Source organism: Daldinia childiae (assembly GCF_008694065.1).
Source record: "Daldinia childiae strain JS-1345 chromosome Unknown Scaffold13, whole genome shotgun sequence".
NCBI lineage: Eukaryota > Fungi > Ascomycota > Sordariomycetes > Xylariales > Hypoxylaceae > Daldinia > Daldinia childiae.
The window spans coordinates 1,024,658-1,048,551 of NW_022984654.1; the positions used below are offsets into that span (position 1 = coordinate 1,024,658).

The 23,894-nt window shown below is 25.7% G+C and overlaps 3 protein-coding genes across 3 annotated transcripts; 1 reads left to right on the top strand and 2 right to left on the bottom strand.

The window, feature by feature from the left end:
- Positions 1–1,371: 1,371 nt before the first annotated feature.
- GL218_08682 (putative alpha-ketoglutarate-dependent sulfonate dioxygenase) lies at positions 1,372–2,636 on the bottom strand (the record flags this gene model as incomplete). Its single annotated transcript, XM_033585489.1, has 4 exons — positions 1,372–1,494; positions 1,569–2,047; positions 2,109–2,215; positions 2,269–2,636. The coding sequence occupies 4 exons, from the start codon at positions 2,634–2,636 to the stop codon at positions 1,372–1,374; spliced, it is 1,077 nt and encodes a 358-aa protein (XP_033440481.1).
- Positions 2,637–3,158: 522 nt separating this feature from the next.
- GL218_08683 (putative glucose transporter rco-3) lies at positions 3,159–5,008 on the top strand (the record flags this gene model as incomplete). The annotated part of the gene is made up of 6 exons (XM_033585490.1): positions 3,159–3,558; positions 3,622–4,104; positions 4,156–4,166; positions 4,232–4,511; positions 4,561–4,723; positions 4,777–5,008. The coding sequence occupies 6 exons, from the start codon at positions 3,159–3,161 to the stop codon at positions 5,006–5,008; spliced, it is 1,569 nt and encodes a 522-aa protein (XP_033440482.1).
- Positions 5,009–9,232: 4,224 nt separating this feature from the next.
- Positions 9,233–10,581, bottom strand: GL218_08684 (Glutathione S-transferase omega-like 2; the record flags this gene model as incomplete). The annotated part of the gene is made up of 5 exons (XM_033585491.1): positions 9,233–9,518; positions 9,677–10,160; positions 10,219–10,306; positions 10,368–10,526; positions 10,579–10,581. The coding sequence occupies 5 exons, from the start codon at positions 10,579–10,581 to the stop codon at positions 9,233–9,235; spliced, it is 1,020 nt and encodes a 339-aa protein (XP_033440487.1).
- Positions 10,582–23,894: the final 13,313 nt, after the last annotated feature.

Genomic DNA, 23,894 nt, shown 5'->3' on the forward strand with positions numbered 1-23,894 from the left:
CTTTGAAAACAATTGACTGCTACCGAACGACTTGATAGGGGTTGGTGATGAGTAGAAAATGGCAACTGAGACAGCGACATGATGGTCTTTTAATGTTGCTACTGGAGGCTCTACCCAGATGCGTGGCTCTCTTCTGGGCCCACTGGACGACGAGTCAGGACATCTCTATTCGTAATGTTTGTCGTGCATCCTGGTGCTGCATTGTTCTTGGCGACCTCATGGTATATCAAGGACTCGCAAAAATCTCTGGCTTCTCCATTACAATTGTTACCATTGAACTCTCTAGTAGGCTTTAGCCTCAGCCTTTAAAGATACCATTACGCGTCCCCTACGTAGAGGCGAATATTGGGATATGAGAAAAAGCTGAGCCTTGTTCAGGAGAGTTGCGTTCGTAGGGAACAGGGGGACCCTAGTTATTTCACCTGCCAATTAGGGACACGGGATTTTCAAATCCATCGGACAATTCGACGATTCAAGCATCGTCGTGTCTTCTAGAGCTGAAAGCCTTGAAACGGGATGTGGATGGTTGACGAATCCGACCCACATAGGCTGATACCTATATCCGCATTTTACTAGTTATAATGCATAATAGTCCCTTTTCATCATCTAAATAAAGCCTATCTAATAAGATATGTTTCCGTATTTTAATGTTTCGTGGGGTGACTATTTTTATTGCGTCTCTTTTAATCGTGTCGAAAGATGAACGCGTCAAATCTTTCATGAGGCTTTTGAGATACCCGGGATTTATATCTCCCGTACTCTAAACCGTCGCGAGTGGGTATATGATAGGTTTGGGATACGGGTGCTTATAGCCAATGAGCCCCGTTTGTTCTGCGAGAATGATGGATAAAGGTATACGTATACCTAGCTCACCTAGGAAAGCCATAACACTTAGTTGATACTTGTGTATGACAAGACTTTATTTATTAAGTAATTCTTCATATGATTGGTTGAGATAACTTGCCTTGTTCTGTAAAGGGTATGTCTAAAGTCCTAATCGAAGTCTGATCGGCTACTTCTTAGGTTTATGCCTTGTATAAGTCGGATTTAGGATGAAAGCTCAGCCTAACAAAATATTATCAAGAGAAATCTGCCGTATACTGCGTAATTAAATGCATCCTCAATCCGCTTTAGGTACCGACAATAACATGACACTATTATGTATACGAAAGGGTATTCTATTCGAAGTAGGGCAATACGACGTATTACAACTTATTTACAAGGTGAAATTCTGGAATGATTCTCAAAAGGAGCACTCATGATATACTGACTCGAGAATGGCAGAAAACTTCTACAATACTTAGGTAAGGATATAATAGGTACCGAACTAAGACATATATGATCTTCCACTTCTCTCATCACACGAATGACTCAAAATTGTGGCATTCCTAATGCCTCTCTCCTTCCAGTGCTCGCCGGGTCAAGATATGGCACTTCGCCGGTCCCCGAAGCCCGTACACCTGTTCTAATACCCTCTACAAGATGCGTATCAGGCTGTTATAATCCACATTAGCACCAAGAAGAAACGGCTATACGAAAACACTCGTAAAGAAATATAGGATACTCACAGTAGCAGCATGCAAAGTGCACACGTTACTCCAAATCGCACAAGCCCCCCTCGTCCAGTGCATCCTAGCTATACAATCATGGTTCCGCGTAATAAGCCTCAGCACATAATCGCGGATCATCTGGTCCTCATACGAATACACGTCGTTAATCCGACTGACGTGCAACCCCACGCCCGCGAATAGCGACTTCCATCCGGTAACGGGGTGCGTGCGGATCACGGGGTGCGACGGCGAAAACTCATAGTCCTTGTTGAGGGGCGACCCGCGAGGAGACATGACGTCGTACCCGCCGGCCTTGCAGGCAGACTCGAAGACGGGCTGCGCGCAAGTCGCCGTCAGGGTTTCGAGGAATTTCTGGTAGGGAGGGGATAACCGGTCGTAGAGCTCGTAGCCGGATACCCAGAGGGTGTCCCCGCCGGCAGGTGGGGTGTCTTGCATGCGGAGGAAGGAGAAATCTGAGGGACAGTTCTCGAAGAGACCTGGAGGATTGATATTAGTATGGAATTCTATAATTGGGAATGGGGAGGTTGGTTAACATACTGTCGCTGTGCCATTCCCTACCCAGATCTCGAGGCTCGCTAGCTGAGCCGGGACGGTTCTTCATCGTGGCATATAACTTCTTGGCCGCCTCGGAGTTGATAACATAGCTGAAATTCTTTCAGCTCCAGAATACTTAAGGGGGTAATTTCCTTCAACCTACATCTGCTTGTCGGTGGTACCGTCTGCCATAGGGAGATTGTTAGGGTCATTATACAGGGGGTGCACGTGCAGCCCATTCTCGGGAGGTCGTCCCGTTAGTTTGCCAAGCAAGTCCGTGATGTACTTCTGCTCCTCGATAGAAAGATCATCTTGGGGGGCTCTGAAGAATACTACGCCGCGCTCGCAGATGGTGATCGCAAGGTCTCGCAGCTGCTCTTCAGCATTGGGGGCTTTTAGTATGTCCTTGAGCTTCGCGGTGGGATATTCCCGGCCGATGATAGGAGTGCTATCGATATATTTGAGATGATCGATAGACGATCCCTTCTTCAAGGGCTCCCGTTTCAGCTTGTTTATAGAAAGAGAACCCATCCTGTACAATAAATAGTATAATATATCCTTTTTGCTCTACGAAACCTGCTAAGGACTCTGGAGAACTGTTGGGTGACTAACGGGGGCGTTGATTCCGGTAAGCGAAGGGGAACCGGCCACTTATATTAACGAGATTGTAGCTTACCGACCGATGAAACCGGAGGATTCTCAAGCTACCCCAATCTATAGCACCGTCCATCGCTTAACTGTCTGCCGTCTGGGGTATGCGGGGACAGCCAAGGGACTATATCAATTCTGGATATCGGCAATGTGAATCTGGGGAAGTTTGGGGTTAGCATGCGGAGATCGCGTACCAATAGTCTGTCGCGGGACATACTCAGGTGAAGACCCTCGGGTCGGGATATGTAGTAGCGCATCTGCTCTATCGGGATGGGTAATTTATCGCCCATGGATTAATGAGTTCTTCAAGAGGCAATCCATCCGCCTCTCATCATCGACAGGATTCTCATCACTTTCATCTGTGTCTTAGCGTAAGTAAGATCCGTATATACCACCATAACGATGGTGGCCGCCGCTATCTCAGCAAATCCGCTGCAGCTGGATATTCGCAGTCATAAAAAGTGTCTTGCAATCTGTTTTGTTGTTACCATCTCGAGCTTTCAATATGGCCTTGATTACGCCCTCGTCGGCGGCTTCATGGCCATGCCTGGCTTCTTGAAAGTCTTTGGCTATTACGACGAAGTGGCTCATAAGTGGGCCATTGATCCGACTGTTCAACAACTTATTTCGTCTCTGATGACAATTGGAACATTCGTGGGTTCGCTTTCGGTTGGGCCGTTCAGCTCCAGGTTTGGGCGACGACAAGGGTTATGGGCAGCGTCTCTCCTAAACTGTATCGCAACAGCAATAATGATCGGAACGACGAATCTCGGTGCACTATATTTTGCCCGCTTTGTTCTTGGTAAGTCTACAATCTATAACTAAGTCGAATTTAGGATAGGACATAACTCATACGCGCGTATAGGAATATCGGTCGGCTGGTTTCTTACTTTCGCCCAAGTTTACATCAACGAAGCAGCGCCCGCCCATCTTCGAGGTATTGCCTTTGCCGTATACCAGAGCCAACTCTCTATAGGATCTATCGTCGGGGCCGCTATCGACTATGGCACCCACACTATGCTCGAAAAGGAAGCTTATCGAATCCCACTTGCCATCTTCTTCGTTGCTCCGACCATCCAGACGATTGCTATGTTCTTCTTTCCGGAGAGCCCAAGATGGCTCATGACACAAGGAAAAGAGGCAGAAGCTGAGTCGGCACTTCGAAGACTTCGAAATGGCAATATTAACGAGAACGAGTTCCAAGCCGAGTTTGAAGAAATTCGAACTTCTACAGCGGCTCAGACGGACCAGTTCAAGGGGAAGCACTTGTGGATTGAGATGTGGAAGGGTACCAATCGGCGTAGATCCTTACTTTCTGTAGCTGTTATCTGCTTCCACTGTGCTAATGGTAAGTGGAACTCCATGAAGGAATAAGAGTTCTCGCTAATATTATATCTAGGGTCTTCTTGGGTAAATATTCCCTCCTATAAACTTGTGATCTAGGTATCAAGTCTTGACTAATCTCTCTTAAACAGCTGAATATTTATACAACTTACTTCCTCACCGTTGCCGGTGTAAATGAAGCATTTTCGTATTCTACCATGATAACGTGTATGGGACTCATTGGCGTCCTAGCCAGCTTCTTTGTCGTTCGGCACATCGACCGTCGTGTCATTCTTCTTATAGGAGTAGCGGCGTGTGGTTTCTGTCAACTCGCGTTTGCTATCGCTTGGACTGTGGCCCCCGGAACTGTGGCCACTGCAAAGGTTGTCATCGCCTTTATCGCTCTGTTCACATTCTTTTATGTTGCCTATGGTAAGTAACGCATTTTTATTCTAGGAAAGGTTCTTGCTAATTTCAATAGCGCCTTACGCTTGGCTCCTAGGAGGCGAACTGCCTAGTAATCATCTCCGAGCTCATACTTACGGTGTAGCCACCGCACTCAACTTCCTTGGAAATTGGCTAGGGGTATTTACCGCGCCGTACTTTATTAATCCAGCCAGCCTGGGATGGAGTGCCAAATACGGGTAAGTAATAGTAATCCCATGATCGACTTTTCGCTAACAGTGTAACATAATAGATATATCTGGTTTGGATCCAACATGATAGTGTTCCTATTCACATGGGCTTTTATGCCAGAGACGCGCGATCGAACCCTAGAAGAGATAAATGAGATATTTGAAGCTAAGGTTCCGGCTCGGAAGTTTAAGAGATATATATGCACAGGTACGGAAGCTGTGAGAGTAGCGGTCATTGAGGAAAAGAATAGAAGCACATCTCATGTAGAGGAAGTAAGTCGGGAAGAGGCATAAGTCACCGAAGTCAGATGATATTTAAATAGTGGCGGGATTGGACTCAGTTACTCCGGTCTTAGGACGTACATCAGCATCTTACCAACTACCTAGGTACTGCATGAATTAACCCTTATGCATTATTATGTGGAGTTTTGGTTAGAGTAGTTCATTTTTAGATATTCTCCCTAATATGGTCTAACCATGGCGTATATTTCACAATATGGGGACATAGGTAGCGTTAGTTTGCTACAACAACAGTAAAAGTTGTGTTGGATTTTTTATGTCCATTATTAATATCTAGTATGCTATATGGAATAATAATAAGGCAAGTACTTGACTATGAGTTGAGATACAAGATATAATAATATTACGCTTCTGGGGCTGTTAGCTCACTATGCCTTAACTTCCTCGTCACGGTAGATCACCCAGTTGCTGACACTCAAGACTAGATTGACATGCGAGACGGAAAGTGCCCCAACCCATCTCCTTAGCTATAATTCTGGCACTACTTAGTGTATTTTTGATCTAATAGATTAGTTAATATCATTACCACACCAGCTTGGTTACGGATTGAACTCACTTGCCTCCCGTTTATTGCTATCTTCGCAAGCTGTGAGACATCATTTTCCGTAATTTCAACGGGGACTTTCTGCAATTCCCTGAGCCTCTTGAGAAACATCGTCCAAATCTGTAACCTTGAAGATTCATCAAGTTCAGGGTACTGTATCGGTATGTGTATTCTACTCTCGAATGCGGTATCGCACTGTACGACTCGGTTGGTCGTGAGGATAAGAATACCCTGATAGTATTCGAGCTGTCTCAGAAATATGCTTACGAGCGCATTTCTCTGGATATTACGCGTATCTCGTTGCTGGAGGAAGATATCGGCTTCGTCGAGCAGGAGCACCGCGTTCCATTTATGCGACATGTCTAGAGTTTCTCAGAGCTTTCTATCGACTTGTCCTGGATTAATAGCTAAGTCCCCGGTAGAAACACTGTACAGGGGTTGCTTGGTAAACCTCAGCCACGGCTTCAGTTGTCAACATTTTACCGCTGCCAAAGGGGTCGCGGAGAACTACTAGATTATGCGCGCTCAGTCGTAGGCTTTTAGTGAATGAGGAGGAAGACTAGGGTGGATGAATCATACTTAGCACTGAGAAATAAGGAGAGAATGGGGATGTTGACATGATAGAGGCAAGTATAGGAGAAGAAAGATTAAGAGACAGATGGAAATGTTTAGTTGGCGATGCGATATCGATTTAGAGGGGATTTGTGAAATATACAATGGCCCGCTGTTTTTTAGCGTAGAGAAATAGGGAAGATGATGTATCTATCTCCTGTTGCTATGGGTATAGAATAAACCATTTGACTTTTAATCCAAGTATACGGGTGTAATGAACGGTTATCTTTAGCTTCTCCCGATACCAATAGAATTAGATATTCAATAGATCTTTGTTATAGGAGCACGATATTTTAATGGAGCTACTTGTTAATATCGAGGTGCGACTTTAAATCTCCCAATTGGGACTTGTTATTATTTTTACTAGTTCAAACCGTTAAACATCAACCCCCCTTTTCGAGAACAGCCCATCGGCCTACGAAGGGTATTATTGATCAAGACACCACCCTATGCGCACTAAAACTTCTAAAAAGCTAAACCTGTTTATAATAAATAAATGGAATTAACTACAAATGTTAACTAAAAGCGTACTTAAATTATGTCAGCTTTGGCAAGTACGTAACAGCATATAGACACCGATTAACATCAAAATCACCAAATTTCTAAGGAATATCAATGCGCAAAATGTCAAGGGACGAATATATTAAGCATTTAACCTTTATAATAACCAACCAGCATGTAATTAAGCTTGTGGAAAACTTGGGTTTCTTTCGTGACTTGTACTGCACCTTTGACCCCTTTTCCCTTAAAAAGGAGGCTTCGGATGTGATAAATCCTTTTAAGAAATCAGTCAAAACGATGTAGGGTAGGTGCGGTACCATATACTTAAATAATGATTTGCTCCTTCTGAAAAATCTTCACAAAAGATAACACGTGTGAGCAGCAACAGCCGTAGTGACAGCTGTACTGACGGCTACAACAACAAGCAGCTGTCGGTTTTACATCGTACCTACCGACAGTCACTCAGGCACCAAAATTATTATTACGGCAGTAATACCAGACCGCCTAGACCGCCCAGGCAGACAATTATACAAACACTTCGCCGCGGCGCGAGAAGCAAGAAATTTATTTTCCCTTTACAACTTCAAACCAACTTAACAATTAATCAATCAATCAATCAACCTACCTACTTATTATAACTTAATTATTGGTTAAGTCTCACATCAATAAAAGAGACCGCGTCTTATCTAAACAAAAGATAATTTATTCACAACACTAAACTTATATCCTATCAACGTCAAATTCAATCCCTGGTGTACAATATCAGAGATGAGGGCTTCGGCAGCAGACTATACTTTACGGTTACAACTCATCAATACAAACTTAACAACTTTTGTCGGCGACATCTGAATGGAGAGACCAGCTTGATACTATCAGGTTGGGGGTGGTGGCGCATGCTACAACTGTGCCAAACAGCAAACAGCACCAAACAGCGCGATCTATTGAAGATCCATTAACAAGTATAATATTATCTCTACTACGGGGAAGATGAATATCCTACTGGTAGATGCGTAATAATACACAGACCAGAAGAAGGACGAGAAGGATGATAATAATTGACGAAGAGGCTTGCTTCCTGTGCTTGTCACACTCCATATACTCTACCATTCTCTCTTCACATCTCTGGCCGGTCCCATGTTCCCCCTCCTTCCAATATACTCATGTCACAGACCTCTCAAGTAGCATTTAACTACATTCCAAAGGAGATAAAGTAAAATGCAAATACTTACTTAGGCATCCAAGGTAAGCTAGCTAAACAAGACAAACCCAACTTCACAAATCATTAAAACTAACATTATCTTTCCCAGATGTTTCTCTTCAATAATGCCACTACTAATTCCAACACTTTATTAACCTCGCCAAAACACCATCAAAGGCCATAGCCAATTCAATGTGTGGTGGGCTCCGACCTCGCCATAAATGCTGGCGTCCCCTCGGATATCTAAGCTAAACTAAACTAAACCACAAGGGTTAACCCGCTGCAGTCTACCGGCTCCTCTCAAATTTACATGAGCGCCGAAGGGATTTTAAGTACCCCGGAGAAGAAAAAAACGCGACAGTATATGCAAGTTCTAGTCATTTCTCTCCCGTTTCAGCCGAGAAGGAAAAAAAGACGTGGCTTCCAGCAGTTAGACCCTTACCCATGCCAATCTAAGGCGGTGGCCAAGACAGTGTTTTCGTTATAAGAGAAACGTCTATAATCCACCTTATTGATTCGTCCTCTATACCCACCTAAGCTATAGGGATAATTTCAAGATGTCTCCGTCCAGGGAAACCAGGTTGAGCTAAGGGCGGGTCCAATGTTTGGCTGATGTCTGAGGGGGGCGGCGGCTTGACTTGGATGACAAGTTTAAGATGAAGATATTGCGCTGGACGCTTTCTCGAATCTAAAGCTGATAAGAGATACCCACACCTAGTGCCGCAAAGCCAGAGCAGCAAGTGGTTCTTAAAGCACAGCTACCAAGGAGATTTTGGGCTCACGGATGTGTGGGCTGTTTGTTCGTGTACACATAGTTGGAAACTGGAAATCCTCTGTTCTGCCTGGCACATAAGCAAGGAGATGGTTGGCTCGAGGAGCTTCGTCACTAAACTAATAACTACTTCTATTATCCTTCTATATGTCTGCTCAAGAACATGTTGGAAAAGTATCAAATCTACCTTACATAGAAATTCTTAAGATAGTTAGTCGTATTTCCTATAGAAATTACAAATGCCTAGTACACAATGAGGAATTTAATAATTTAAGTACAACCCACATCATAGGATAGTCTTTATTCCCCTAAAAGACTGATAATGTTTTAGCATAATAGTTCTCCTAGTGAACATATTTGATTCAAGACTGTGCTTCTGCCGGATTATAAGAGATAGACAAACCAAAAAACTTATCTTCTTTGGATTGCCAATAAGTCATATCCATAGCCCAAGATGATGCATGTCCAATATTACCTATGGAATTCAATTGTGTGCCTAAAAGAGTGATACATTGTAGTATAGACCATGCTCCCATCCATCCACCTTTCAACCAACCAGATTATATAATCCCTTATCCCCAAACCCCATCTCTACTTCTTCCCTAGCACAGCCTTCGCAGCCTCTACCTCCTCCTCAAGCGGTAAGATATCCGGGAGCGGACCCAGCGGCGTAATGGAATGAGGATTAATCTGCGTATGACTGCGCGTGTAGTGGTTCTTGATATGCAGGAAGTTTGTCGTGTCCTTGAATGCGGGATGCTTCCAGTACAAGTTACGCGTGTAGTCGTGCAGGCGCGGGTACCCCGATCTGATGTCGCGTATGTTGCACTTGAAGTGCTGCACGTAGACCGGGTCGAACCGGACCAGCGTCGGGAAGCTGGCTCTTATGTTAGTTATCATTATCAAGGCTAAAGCTTTTTTTTCCTCTTTTTTTTCCTAATTTTTCTTTAGGGGAAGAAGTTCTATGCATAGGGGCGGGCACATCTCTGTGGCGATGCCATAAAAGGGGGCAAGGGGTAAAAGCCAAGAACTTACAGTCTAACATCCACCTCCGTCAACCTATCTCCTAAGAAATACGGCCCCCCCGTCTCCTCTAAATGCTTCTCGGCTCTATCTAACGCCTCAAACAGCGCCGTAACATTCCTCTCATATGCCTCCTGGGTAGTCGCAAATCCACTTTTATACACGCCGTTATTAATATGATCGTAAGTCCACTCGTGCGCCTCCTCGATCTGCGGCCGCAGCGCCTCAGGATATAGATCCACCTTGGCGAACTCGGGTGGAAGCTGCTCGTCGAACACGGTGCCGAGCATGCGCAGGATCTCGCTGCTCTCGTTGTTGACGATGGTGTTGGCTTTCTTGTCGAAGAGGACGGGGACCGTGAAGCGCCCCTCGTAGTCCGGGTCTACTGCGAAATATAACTCGCGTATGTGCGTGTACTTCTCGTGTCCAGGGACTGGGTCTGGGATTACGTTTTCTCCTTCGGCGTCCTTGTCTTCCGGGGTGGGGAATCGCCATCCTGTTGAGATTTTAGTTTCCTAGCCGGAGATATATACGGTTTCTAGAAGCAGACATACCCTTCTCTCCCATATGCCAATGCACGCTGGAAAAGGTGATAAAATCTTCCAGACCCTTAAGCTTCCTCGCAATTAAGGTCCGCGTAGCCTATTCATAGTTAGCTAGTTGGCTCGTCGCATTTTAAAATGTTGGGAAGAAAACACCATACCCAGGGACAAGCATAGCTAACGTAGAGATGATATCGACCCTTCTCAGGCGGGAACTGCGCACCAGGCTCTGTAGAAATCCAATTACGGAACGAGCTGCTAAGACGCTTGAACTCGCCGCTGGCGTCTCCGGGCTTTACCCAGTCTGTGATCTTAGAAGCCTATTTCCCAATTTAAAACCTATTTGAGATCATAAGACTAAGGCAATCTTACCATGCTGATTTGCTGTTCTGTATGCTTCTTCACGGGACTGAATGTTAAATCTCCAAGTATGTTTTTATCTTCTTGTTCTTTTTTTTCCCAAGTTGAATTACTTTTTATATTTACAACTGAATAGCTTTTTAGTAACAGCAATCTGGACGTAAGAGAAGCTGGAATCAAACGGGACGATAATGACAGATTCGTAACACGAGAAAGTGCGAAATGAGGAGTAATTATATTCATAGATGCGGGGAACGTTTACTTGTACAACTCCCTAGACCTAAGTAAACAACTTTTATACCTTTAGTTTTGAAGCTTTCTTCGCTGAGAAATAAGGGGTTTTCAAATCAAATGTTGTAGAAATGACGTGCGCTATGTAGCTTTATTCGGCTTTGTCAGAATCTTTTTTTACTTATGGCTTATATTACGATTACGGATCGTGACGTAAAATGTCCGAGTTATCCAAGCATGACTAATCTGCTTTAAGTATGGAAGTGGAGTCAAACAGGAACTATCTTAGATGCGGAGAAAATTTTACATGATGTAAAAAAAGGAAGGAATGTAAAGTCGAAGATTTGAACCGCGGCGTTAAGAATGATGTTGCTATTGTGGCTAATGGGGCTAATGGGGCTATTAAGGCTGTTGGGGCTATGGGCGCAGTATGTGATTTTTTGGGTTTGACTATTTGCGCAATAGAAAACTGGTACGTACTAAAGAACTTCTTTTTTTTTTTAATAAATATATATATAACTTTACCAAATTAAATCTAACTATTAATTTTTTGGCTTTTTATATAAAAAGTATTTAAATTTGGTAAAAGATTTACCCCGATTTAAAATGGTTAAAAATAAAAAACATTTAAACTTAAATTTAAATACTTTTTATTTAAAACTTATTTAAATTAAATCTTATAAATTTATTAAATANCTTATAACTAACCTAATTATTTTAATTTTAATTTTAAAAAAAAACCAAATTTATAAATATATATTTTAAAATTAATAAATTAATTTATTATTTTTTTTAAATATTATAAAGGTTATTTCTATATTATTTTTAATTTTAAATTTATTATTAAATTTATAGATATTTTAATAATATTATAGTAATAATTTTATATTTATTATATTTAATTTTTATTTATAATTAATATATTAAATTTAAATTTAAAATTAATAAAATTATTTATTTATATTTTATTTTTATTTTTATAATAAAATATATTTTATAATTATATTTATTTAATTTATTTTAATTATATATAATATAATATTAAATATTAATATTAGTAAGAAAATATTTTACTTTATTTTTTTTTTAATAATCCTTTATATAATATTTGGTATTATATTATTAATATATTTTATAATAAAATTTTTAATATTATTATAAAATTTAAAAATATTTAAATAATTAAAATAAAAATTAGCCTTAATAAATGGCTTTATTTTCCAAATAATAATTAAATATATATTTAAAAAAAAAATAATTTTATTATAATTTAATTATAAAATTAATATAAAATTAATATTATATATAAAAGAAAAAAAGATATATTAATTAATTTTAATTATAATTATTTAAATTATATATATTAATCTTCTTATCTAATACTTTTTCCATTATTTTTTATAAAATTTTTATTATTAAATATTTAAATAAATATTTTATAAATATAAATATATATTTATAATATATTAATAACTTTATTTAAAATAAATAAAAAAATATATATTAATTTATAAAAAATTTTATAATAAATTATAATTATTTTATAATTATATTTATTATATCTTTTTTTATTTCTTATATATTATTATAAAAATAATAAGTTTTATATTTTTTAATAGTAAATAATAAAAAGTTTAAATTTTTTTTTTTTTAATAGATTTATTTTTTTACTTTTTTTACTTTATAAAGATTATAGGTAGTAAAATATGGTTTTAATATTATTTTAATTATTTTAAATATTTTTTTATTTTATAAAATTAATTAATATTTTTAATTATTAAAAAATATATAAAATAAAGGTTATAAATATTTTTTTATTATTATTATATTAAATATTTATTATAATAATATATAATTTTTTTATTAATAATTTTAATATTTTATTATAATAATTTATTATTATATTATAATAATTTTTATAATCTTTATATTATTAATAATTTTTTATATTACGGTTAATTTAAATTTAATAATTATATTTATAATTTTTATTAAAAAAGATTAGTATATAAACGTAATAAAAAGGTTAAAAGATTTTTGGTTTATCTATATTTATATTTCTGTTTTTGTTATTATTTTTACTTTTATTTTTATTTTTATTTTTATTTTTATTTTTATTTTTATTTTTACCTTTACCTTTATTTTTATTTTTATTTTTATTTTAATTTATATTTTTATTTTTACTTTTATTAATAGGTATAGGTATAGGCGCGGGTATAATTATAAGGATAAATATAAATATAAATATAGGTATAATTATAGAAATAATTATAAGTATAATTATAAAAATAATTATAAGAATATTTATAGATATAGTTATGGAAATAGTTATAGGAATAATTATAAATATAGCTATAAAAGTGTAGGTAAACTTATAAATATGTTTGCAAGTATAGGTATAAGCATAGGTAAATATAAAATTAAGAATAGTAATAGAAATAATAAAAATAATAGGAATAAATAGGGTAAAAGATGTTAAAGGGGTAGATAGTGTAAATAAGATAGAAGGTATTGGAAAGGCAAATAATATGGAAGGGGTAGAAGGAGTAGGAGGGATAATAGGTATAAAAGGGGTATGTATATAGGTAGGTATTATAATAAAAATTGAATTAATAAGGGTATAAGTATAGGTAAGTATTATAATAAAAATCAAATTAATAGGGATATAAATACAGATAGATATTAGAGTAAAAATGGAGGGATTAAGGGTAGTAATATTTTATTTATTTATATCTTTATTTAATAAAGATATAATAATTAATTAATATTATAATAATTAAGATAGTTTTTAAGAATAATGGTTAAAAAATATAATATATATATATATATATAATATAAAAAAGTAAAATAAGAAAAATTCTATTAATTAGATAAATATAAGATATTAAAAAAAAAAAGATTAATATAAAAGTAAAAGGGAAATATCTTTATATATAATTAATAAACGTTAAATATTTAAAAACATATAAAAATTATATTAGAAATTAGAGAAATTTGTTAATAAATTTATATTTTATTTATTATATAAATATCTTTTAATTTATTTATAATTTTATAATTATAAATATAATTAAGAAGGCAATTATATAGGGGTATTATAAATATTAATATATTAAAATTATTATAAAATTTATTTTTTTTTTATTTAAATTAACCTGTATATTATTATAAATATTATAAATTATTTTTTTCAATATATTTAGAATAATAATAAGATTAAATTTAATATAATTATATAAATAATATAATATATATTATATAAGATTATAAAATTATTTATAAAAATTTAGATTAATTAATATTAAATATAATAATTAATAAAGATTTATAATTTTATAGATATTTTATTTATATTATTGGTTTAATTAATATATTATATTTTTTTTTTATATATTAATTAATTTTTTTTAAAATAATTTATTATATATTTAATATATAAAAGATTTTTATATATATAAAATAATAAAATATAAAATAATAAATAAATTTTTATTATATTAATAAGGTTAATTTATTAATTTATATTTATTTTTTTAATTTTTAATTATGATTTATTTATTATATATTTCTTAAAGAAATAAATAGTAAAAATAATAAGAAAATGGTTATAAATTTTTATTATTAATTAACTTTTTAAATAATATATATTTAATATTAAAGATTTTAGATTTTAAATTTTTATTAAAATAAAGATATAAACTAAATTAATATTAATATAATATATTTAAATATAAATTGAATTTATTAAAATAAATTAATATTTTGGTTATAATTAAGTATAATAGATAATGTTAAGAATAATAAGAAAAGAATTATTAAAATAATATTTAATTTCTTACTATTTATTTAATACTAAATTACGTTTATTTTATTATTTTATAGCTTTATTATTAGGTCTGATTTAATTATTCTTTTAATTTTGGAATTATATTTAAAATTATATTTATATTATTAATAATATTATTTAATTCTAATAAGATATTTTTATTTATATTTAATATTATTTAAAATTTATTAAAAATATTATTTAATTTTAATAAGATATTTTTATCTATATTTAATATTATTTAAGGTTTATTAATAATATTATTTAATTATAATAGGATATTTTTATTTAAATTAAAATTATTTATATATTAATTATAATATATTTTTTTTATTTTATATAATACCCAATTATATTATTTATTTATTATTTTATTTAAGATTATTTATTAATATTATAATCTTTTTAAATATTTTATTATTTTAAATTTTTATATATTTAATTTTATAATTATAATATATAAAAAGATTAATAGTTAATATTATTTCTATTTATTATTTATTATATAAATAGGTAGTTTATATATTTATTATTTTATTTTATAATTATAATTAATATAATAGTAAATTAAAATTAATTTAGTTAATTTTTCGTTTTATTTTATACGTTTATTCTTTTATGTAAAATTTATTAGGTAATATGGCGTATTTATGTAAATTATTACATAAATATTTAATATATTTAAGCTTATCCTTAATATATTTGTTATTATAATAACTTAAGAGTTGGTCTTTTTTATTTATATTATTATAATTTATATTTTTTTTTTATTATTGCTTATTTTATTATAGTATATTAAATATTATAATTATTTAATTAATTATTTAATTTAGTTAATAATCTAATTATATATAAATATTTTATTATTTTTATATTTAATTAATATATTAATAACCTTTTTTATTATAAATTATTATTAAATTTTTTTTTTTTTTAACCAAATTATTTTATAACCTATTTTCTATCTTATTTTTACTTACCTATTTATATATATATTTACGTTAGTTTTTTCTTTAAGTTTAAATATATATATAATATAATATAAATTAAATTATAACATAAATTATTAGAATAATTATATTATATAATTTAGAAATTCTATTATTTAATAAAATATTCTTTTATTTTATATCGGTAATATAGTTATAAAGAATATAAATTATATATTTATTTATAATAAAATTCTTTTAATTTTTAAAAAATTTTTTTAAAATTGGGTTTTTTTTAAGAGATTATTTGAAAATATTATGTTTAAAATTATATAATATTTATTTATTATAATCTAGTTTAAAATCTAATTTCTTTATAATTTATTTAAATATGTTTAAAAAGAAGTTAATATAAAGGTTTTTAACGTAATAAATATAATAATTACTTTATTATTTATAGGTTTTTTTAGGTTATATAAAAATATATAAATTTTAGTTTTAATATAATATTATTTAAGATTCTTTTATAATAAAATTAATAATATTATAATAATAATAATTTTATTTAAAATATAATATATTAATAATATAAAAGATAAATTTTTACCTTTACCTATTCCTTATATTTAAATAATAGATATTTAATTTTACGCGATTATTTTTAGGATTTTTTTTTATTTTGGCCAAAATATAATATTATTTTAACCTATTATTTAATAAAAATGGTTTAATAAATTTATTTAACCAAATTATTTAAATTATTTAATCCAATCTATTTTACCTTTTTTTTAAAAAAGTTTTAAATATTAATTTTAAATAATAATATTATATTATATATTTAATTTTAAAAAATAATATTATTTTAAATTAATAATTTAAAATTTATTTTAATTTTATTTTATATTATATTTACTTTAATTAATTAATTACGTATATATTATTTATATAATATAAATATTATATCTAACTTATAAATCAATAATATTATTTTTATTTAATTCTTTATCCGATTTTTTTTTTTTATTAAAAATTCTATTAAAATAATAATAACCTATTATAATAATAATTTAACGTTATAAATTTATTATAAATTTTTGATTTAAAAGGTAATAAATATATTTTTATATATAAAATAATATATAATTAAAAAATTATAATTTAAATTATATAATTTTATATAAAACTAAATTAATAAATTTTAATATATTTTCTAAATTATTATTTATAACCTTATTTAAAAATAAATCTTCTATTCTTTTTTTTTTTATATCTTTTTTATATTTTTTTATAAATTTACACAATTATAAAAATAAATTAAACTATTTACTTTTTTATATTATATATTTAATTTATTACCAAAATAATAATGTAAGTTATAAATATTATATAAATAATTTATTAATTTTGTAAAATAGGTAGTAATAAATAGTTTTTAATTTATTTAATACCTAATATCCTTTATAGTAGTTAATTATAAATAAGATAAAATTATAGTTAAAAAAGATATTTTAAAATTTACTTTATTTTATATTATATATTTACACCTTTAATATCTTAATATTTTATTTTAATTAATTATTTATTATATATATAAATATTAATAATTACTTATAAAAATCTTAAATTAAAATATAATATATTTTATAAATAAAAATATAAATTTTTTATATTTTAAAATTAAAAAATAATTTAATTAATATTAAATTAATAATAATATAGTTTAATAAATTATTTTATTTATTAATAGGCCATTTATTTTAATTATTTTATATAAATAAATAATTTAAAGTAAAATTAAATATATTATTATATAAATGTTTTTATAAAATTATTAAATATTTTATTTTTTTATTTATAATAATATTTAATAGTAAAAATAAAAACTTACCTATTATATTCCGCATTTTTACTATTAATTTATATATTATATCTATTAAATTTAATATGGTAAATTTAATAATTAAATAGGATATTTTATTTTTATCCTATATTATTTTACCTTTTATAACCATATTTATAGCAATCTTTTAACCATACGTAAATATAAATATAATTTAAAATATTAAGATTAATATAAGATATTTTATATAAAGATAAATTATATATTAATTAATATAAAAAATTATTTTATTTAATATAAAAAGCCTTTTTATTTTGGTATTTTTTTTTATTTCTTTATTTAATATATAATAAATAATAAATTTTTTATAGTTATTAATTAAATAATTATATATTAATAAGTAAATTATTTTAATAATAATTATATAATTTTACGTATAATTAATTAATTATAATTAATTATAATTTATTTATACGTTTATTATAATTAATATATTAAAAATAATATTATTATATATAAAATTATATAAAAGATAATTAAATAAAATAAATTATAATTATAAATAAATAGAATTAAGAAAAAAAACCTATTTTGGATTTACTGTTAACTTTACCTCTTTTTACGTTAAATTATATAGTTTATTATTTAATAATAATTAAATATTTATAAATTTATATAATAAATATTTACTTTAATCTTATTATTATATACGTTATAAATAAAAAAAGATATATTTTATTTATATCTAATAATAAACTTAATTTATTAATTATAAATTTATATATAATAATTTTTTTATTATATATTAATTTATTTAATTAAATTTAAACCAAATAAATTTATAGTTATAAATTTATAATATTTAATTTTTAATAAAATCTATAATATAGTAAAAAATATCTAAAATTATTTATATTATTAGTTTATTTTCTTATATAAGATTTATTATTGCTATTAATTTATCTAACAATTTAACATTAAAATAATTTTATAAATATTTCGCCTATTTAGTATATTTAACCCAAAAATTTAAAATTTACTTTTTTATAAATAGATTGGAAATAACTTTAATTATTTCTTTAATATAAACGTATATTTAGATAATTTTATATAAAAAAGGGGTTGGATTGGTTATAGAATTAATTTAAAGTAATAACGTTTTTTAAAGAGGAAATTAAAATATAATAACTTTATTATCGGTTTTTTTTTTATTTAATACTATAATAGCGTTAATAATAAAAGGTAAAAACAAGATAATATAAAAATAAAATTAAAAATAAAAATTAATAAAAATAAAATAAATATATATATATATATATATATAATATATATTTATTTTTTTATTTTCAAATAATTATTATTATATTAATTTTTAAAAAATTACTAATATTATATATTAATTTTTTATGGTATTAGTATTAATAATATACCTTTAATTTACCTTTTATATAATAAATTACTATATTAATTATATTTTAATTAATAATAATTTTTTATTATTTTTATAATATAATTAATATAAAAATATATTTTATAGCGAAAAATATTGAATTAAGGAAAAAATAGATATAAGATAGCTAATATATTAAAAAATAAATAAATAAATTATTCTAAATTAGATTAAAATTAATATAGGTTTAAAATAATTATAATAACTTAAAATATTATTTTTTTTTAATTAAAAAAAAAGTTTTTATAAATAAGTTAGTTTAAATATAAAAAAATTTTTTAGTTTATTAATATATAATAGTATTTTTAATAAATTATAACCCAATATTAAAGTAAATAAATAAAAGGTTTAATATTAACTTTTATAATAATAATATAATAATAATAATAATAAAAAAAGGATAAAAAAAAAAAAATTTTTAATTTAAAAATAACAACTTAATAAAATAACGTAAATATTTTATAATAATTTATAAAAAAAGATAATAATAAAAAAAATATAATTTTAATATTATTTTAATATTATTTTAATATTATTTTAATATAGGAAATAACTTTTTAAATTTATAACTATTTATAAATAATTAGGTAAAAGATAGGTATAAAACAAATATAAAATAGGTATAAAATAAATACAAAATATATATAAGATATATAAGAAGTAAATATAAAATAAGTAAAAAATAAACGTAAATTATATACGTAATAAATTTATAATAAATATATAAATATATATATAGTAAAAGTAATTTAAATATATGGCAAATATAATTAAAATGGTAAGGATTTTAATTTTACATATTAAATATTACCGGTTTAATTTTACTTATTATTTAAATATTTTTTACCTTTTATATGTTTAATTTATATATATAATTTAAATACTTTTTATTAATATTTAAATATTTTTTATTTATAATTTATTAAATATTATTATATTATTATTTATTATTAATTAACTTTTATTAAATTATTTTTTATTTATTAATAAAACCAATTTAAATTTATATATATACCGATAAATTATATAAATATTTTTTATTCTTTATATGTTTAATTTATATATATAATTTAAATATTTTTTATTTACCTTTAAATACTTTTTACCCGAAATTTTTTTAATATAATCTCAGATTAATTTAAATATTATTAAATTAATATTTATTATTAATTGACTTTTATTAAATTATCTTTTATTTATTAGTAAAATTAAATTGGATTAATACATATATTAATAAGTTATATAAATATTTTTTACTTTTTATAAGTTTAATTTATATATACAATTTAAATGTTTTTTATTTAAAACCTTTTTAATATTATCTTAAATATATTTTATTATTATTTAATTATTATTTATTATTAATTGATTTTTATAAAATTACTTTTGATTTATTTATAAAACAATATTGGATTTATATATATATTGGTAAATTATATAAATACTTTTTATTCCTGATATAATAAATGGGTTTATATTGTTAAGATATTTTTAAACCTTAACCTTTTTTTATATTAATTTATATATATTCTAGCTTTATAATAAATATTTTTTACCTTTTATTATTATTAAATTAATCTATATATATTTTAATTAATATTAAATCATTTTTTATTTATATATAAAATAGTATTAATTTGTATATATACCGGTAAATTATATAAATGTTTTTTACCCCCGGTATAAAAAATAAATACATATTATTTAAATATTTCTTATCCTTAATATAAAAATAAATATGTATTATTTAAAAGCTTTTTACTACCCCGAAATATTAACGGCGGTCCGTGCAAATTTTAGCCATTTTATTAAAATTAACCTTAAATTATTTCAACCTATATATATATAATAATATAATAAAAACGGAATAATTCTAAAGCAATAAATAGATTTATTAAATTAATGCAATTATTTAATAAATTTATAAGATTTAATTTGGATAGGTTTTAAATAAGAAGTATTTAAAATAGTTATAAACGTTTTCTACCCCTGGCATTTTTAAAATAGGGTAAAAACCACACCAAATTTAAATGCTTTCTACGTAGAAAGCCAAAAGACTAATAGTTAGGACCAACGGTCGTGGTAGTACGTACAACCCCATCAAAATGGAAACCACCAAAAAACCTCTTGTATACTTTCATCGATGCACTTCCCAATTCAAGGCCTATAATAAATCCGAATATACCGTTAGAATCGTCTTTTCGAGGGCTTTATTTCAATATATTTTAGTCAAATTTAAACCCGATATATAGGTAGAAAGTATTTAAAATAGCTATAAACGCTTTCTACCCCCGGCATTTTTAAAATGGGGTAAAAACCACACCAAATTTAAATGCTTTTTACGTAGAAAGCCAAAAGACTAATAGTTAGGTATAATTTTATATTAATATATTCTTTTTCTTTTATAATTAATTATATTATTTATTAATTATTATTAAAGATTTTTTATTATTTATTTATATTTAATTTAATATTTTTAAATAAATATTAAAATATTATTATTTTTTTAATAATTTTTTTTATAATTATTAATTTGGTTTTTATTATTAATATTAATATAATTATTTATTTTATTATTTTCTATATAATTAATTTATTAAATAAAGAAATTATATAATTATAAAATAAATATTTTATTTTAATATTATTAATAAATAATATATTTTTAATTATAAATAATATTTTAAACTTTAAATTTTTACTTTTATATTTAATATTAAGTTTTTATTTAATATATAAATACTTTATAATTTAATTTATTATTTTTATATATTAAGGCTTTAAGTTAGTTAAGTAATATAAAAATTATAATATTATATAAATTATTTTTGGATATATTATAATAACTATATAAAAAATTAATCTAATTTTTTTTAATATTTTTTAATAACTTTTTTATTAATTATTTTATTATATATAGGTAATTTTATTATAATTATTAATATTATTAAATTATATAATAAGTTGGTTAAGGAATATTTTTTAATTATTTTTTTAATATAAGTTTTATAATTAAAAGTGATTATTTTTTTTTTTATAATTTTATATTATTTTAATCTTTAAATATTAATTTATTAGTTTTTATTTTTTTATTTTTTAAGTATTTTTAATAAGGTTAATTATTTTATTGATTATTTTTTAATATGTTTTATAGTATAATATTAATATATTATTTATATATATAAATATATATATTAATTTATTTAAGAAGTAAAATAGGTATAATTTTTTAAGTAAAAACGTCATTTTTATAATAGTTAATATCTTTACTATTTTATTATATTATAAGAAAGGTATATCCTTTAACCTATATAACATTTATTTTAATTATATATATTTATTTGATTATTTAAATCCTTTTAATAATTATATATATATTAGTTAATTATTTTTCTTTAATGTATAAATAAAGGTATTTTTTATATTATATTATATAATCTTTAAATTAAATTATATTATAATAATTATTATAATTTTAAATAATTTAATTATAAAAATAATAATATATATAATATTAAAAAAATTAATTTCTTATAAATCTTTTCTTATAATTATTTTAATTTTATATATAATTAAATAATTATTAATATTAAATTTATAACTAAATATTTATTTAATTAAAAATAAGGTTAATTTTATTTAATTAATATTAATAATTTTTTAAATATTTTTTTCAATTATAATTTATATTTTATTATTTATATTTTTTTTAAATTATTTATTTAAAAAATAATTTTTTAAATTTTTTTACTTTTTAAATTTAAACTTAATTAATTTTAATTTATAAATTAATTCTTAGGTTATTATTATTTATAGTTTAAGTATATTTTTCTATTATAATATAACTACTATTATAACATACATTATTTTATATTTACAATCTTTTTTATAAATAACTTTTTATTAATTAAATAAAAAAATTTCCAAAAAATTATTAAATATAATTATTATAAATATAATTATTTTATTTTATTTATACCTTATAATAATTAAAATTATAAATAATAAATTTATATCTTTAATATTATTATTTTTTAATAAATTTTTACCTTTAATCCGTTAATTATATCTTAAAATTTTTAACTATACTATTTTATTATATTTTTAATAAATTGTTTTTGCTAAAATCTTCCCTATTTTAAAAAAAAATAAATCTAAGATTACTTTCTTAAATAATTGGTTTATAATAAATCTTAATTATTTACTTATCTTTTTTATAAAAAATTTAAAATTAATACCTTATAATATATTTTTTATATTTATAAATTATTACTTTAACTTAAATATTTTTTTAAAGATTACAATTTTATATTACCAATTTATTATATTTAAATTTAACAACTTTAATAAAGCCTTTATCTTTATTTAAATATAATATAAATTATTATTCTTAATTTCTTTTTTTAATTAACCTCCCATTAAATTTAATTTAAATATTAATTTATTCCCCTTATTTTAAATTATATTAAATATAAAATTATAAATAATAAATTTATTATTTTATTAATTTAAATAATTTAATATAATTTATAAAATAATATTTAATTTTTTTTCTATTTTTTTAATATATATTAATTTATTTCTTAATATATATATTAATTATAATTTTTATTCTTTATTATAAAATAATTTTTTATTAAAATAAATATTTTTTATTAAAATAATTTTTTTTTAATAAAAGATTTATATATAATATATATTAATAACTTTATAACCAATTAAATACCTTATATATATTTTTAATTAAACCTTTTTTTTTTATTTATCTTTCGTATTAATTATATTTTTATCTAAGAAATATATCTTATATTTATATATATATATATAGTTTTAATATAATTTTAAATCATTAATAAATAACCTTATTATTTTTAAATTATATTATCTAAAATATTAATAAAACTAACTTTTTAATATTTTAAATAAAAATTTAAAATTATTTTTTTAATTAAAATTTTAATTTATTAAATAAATTATTACTTTAATATATTTTAATTATAATTTTTTTAATAAATTAATACTTAATTATATCTTAATAAACCTAATTTAAAA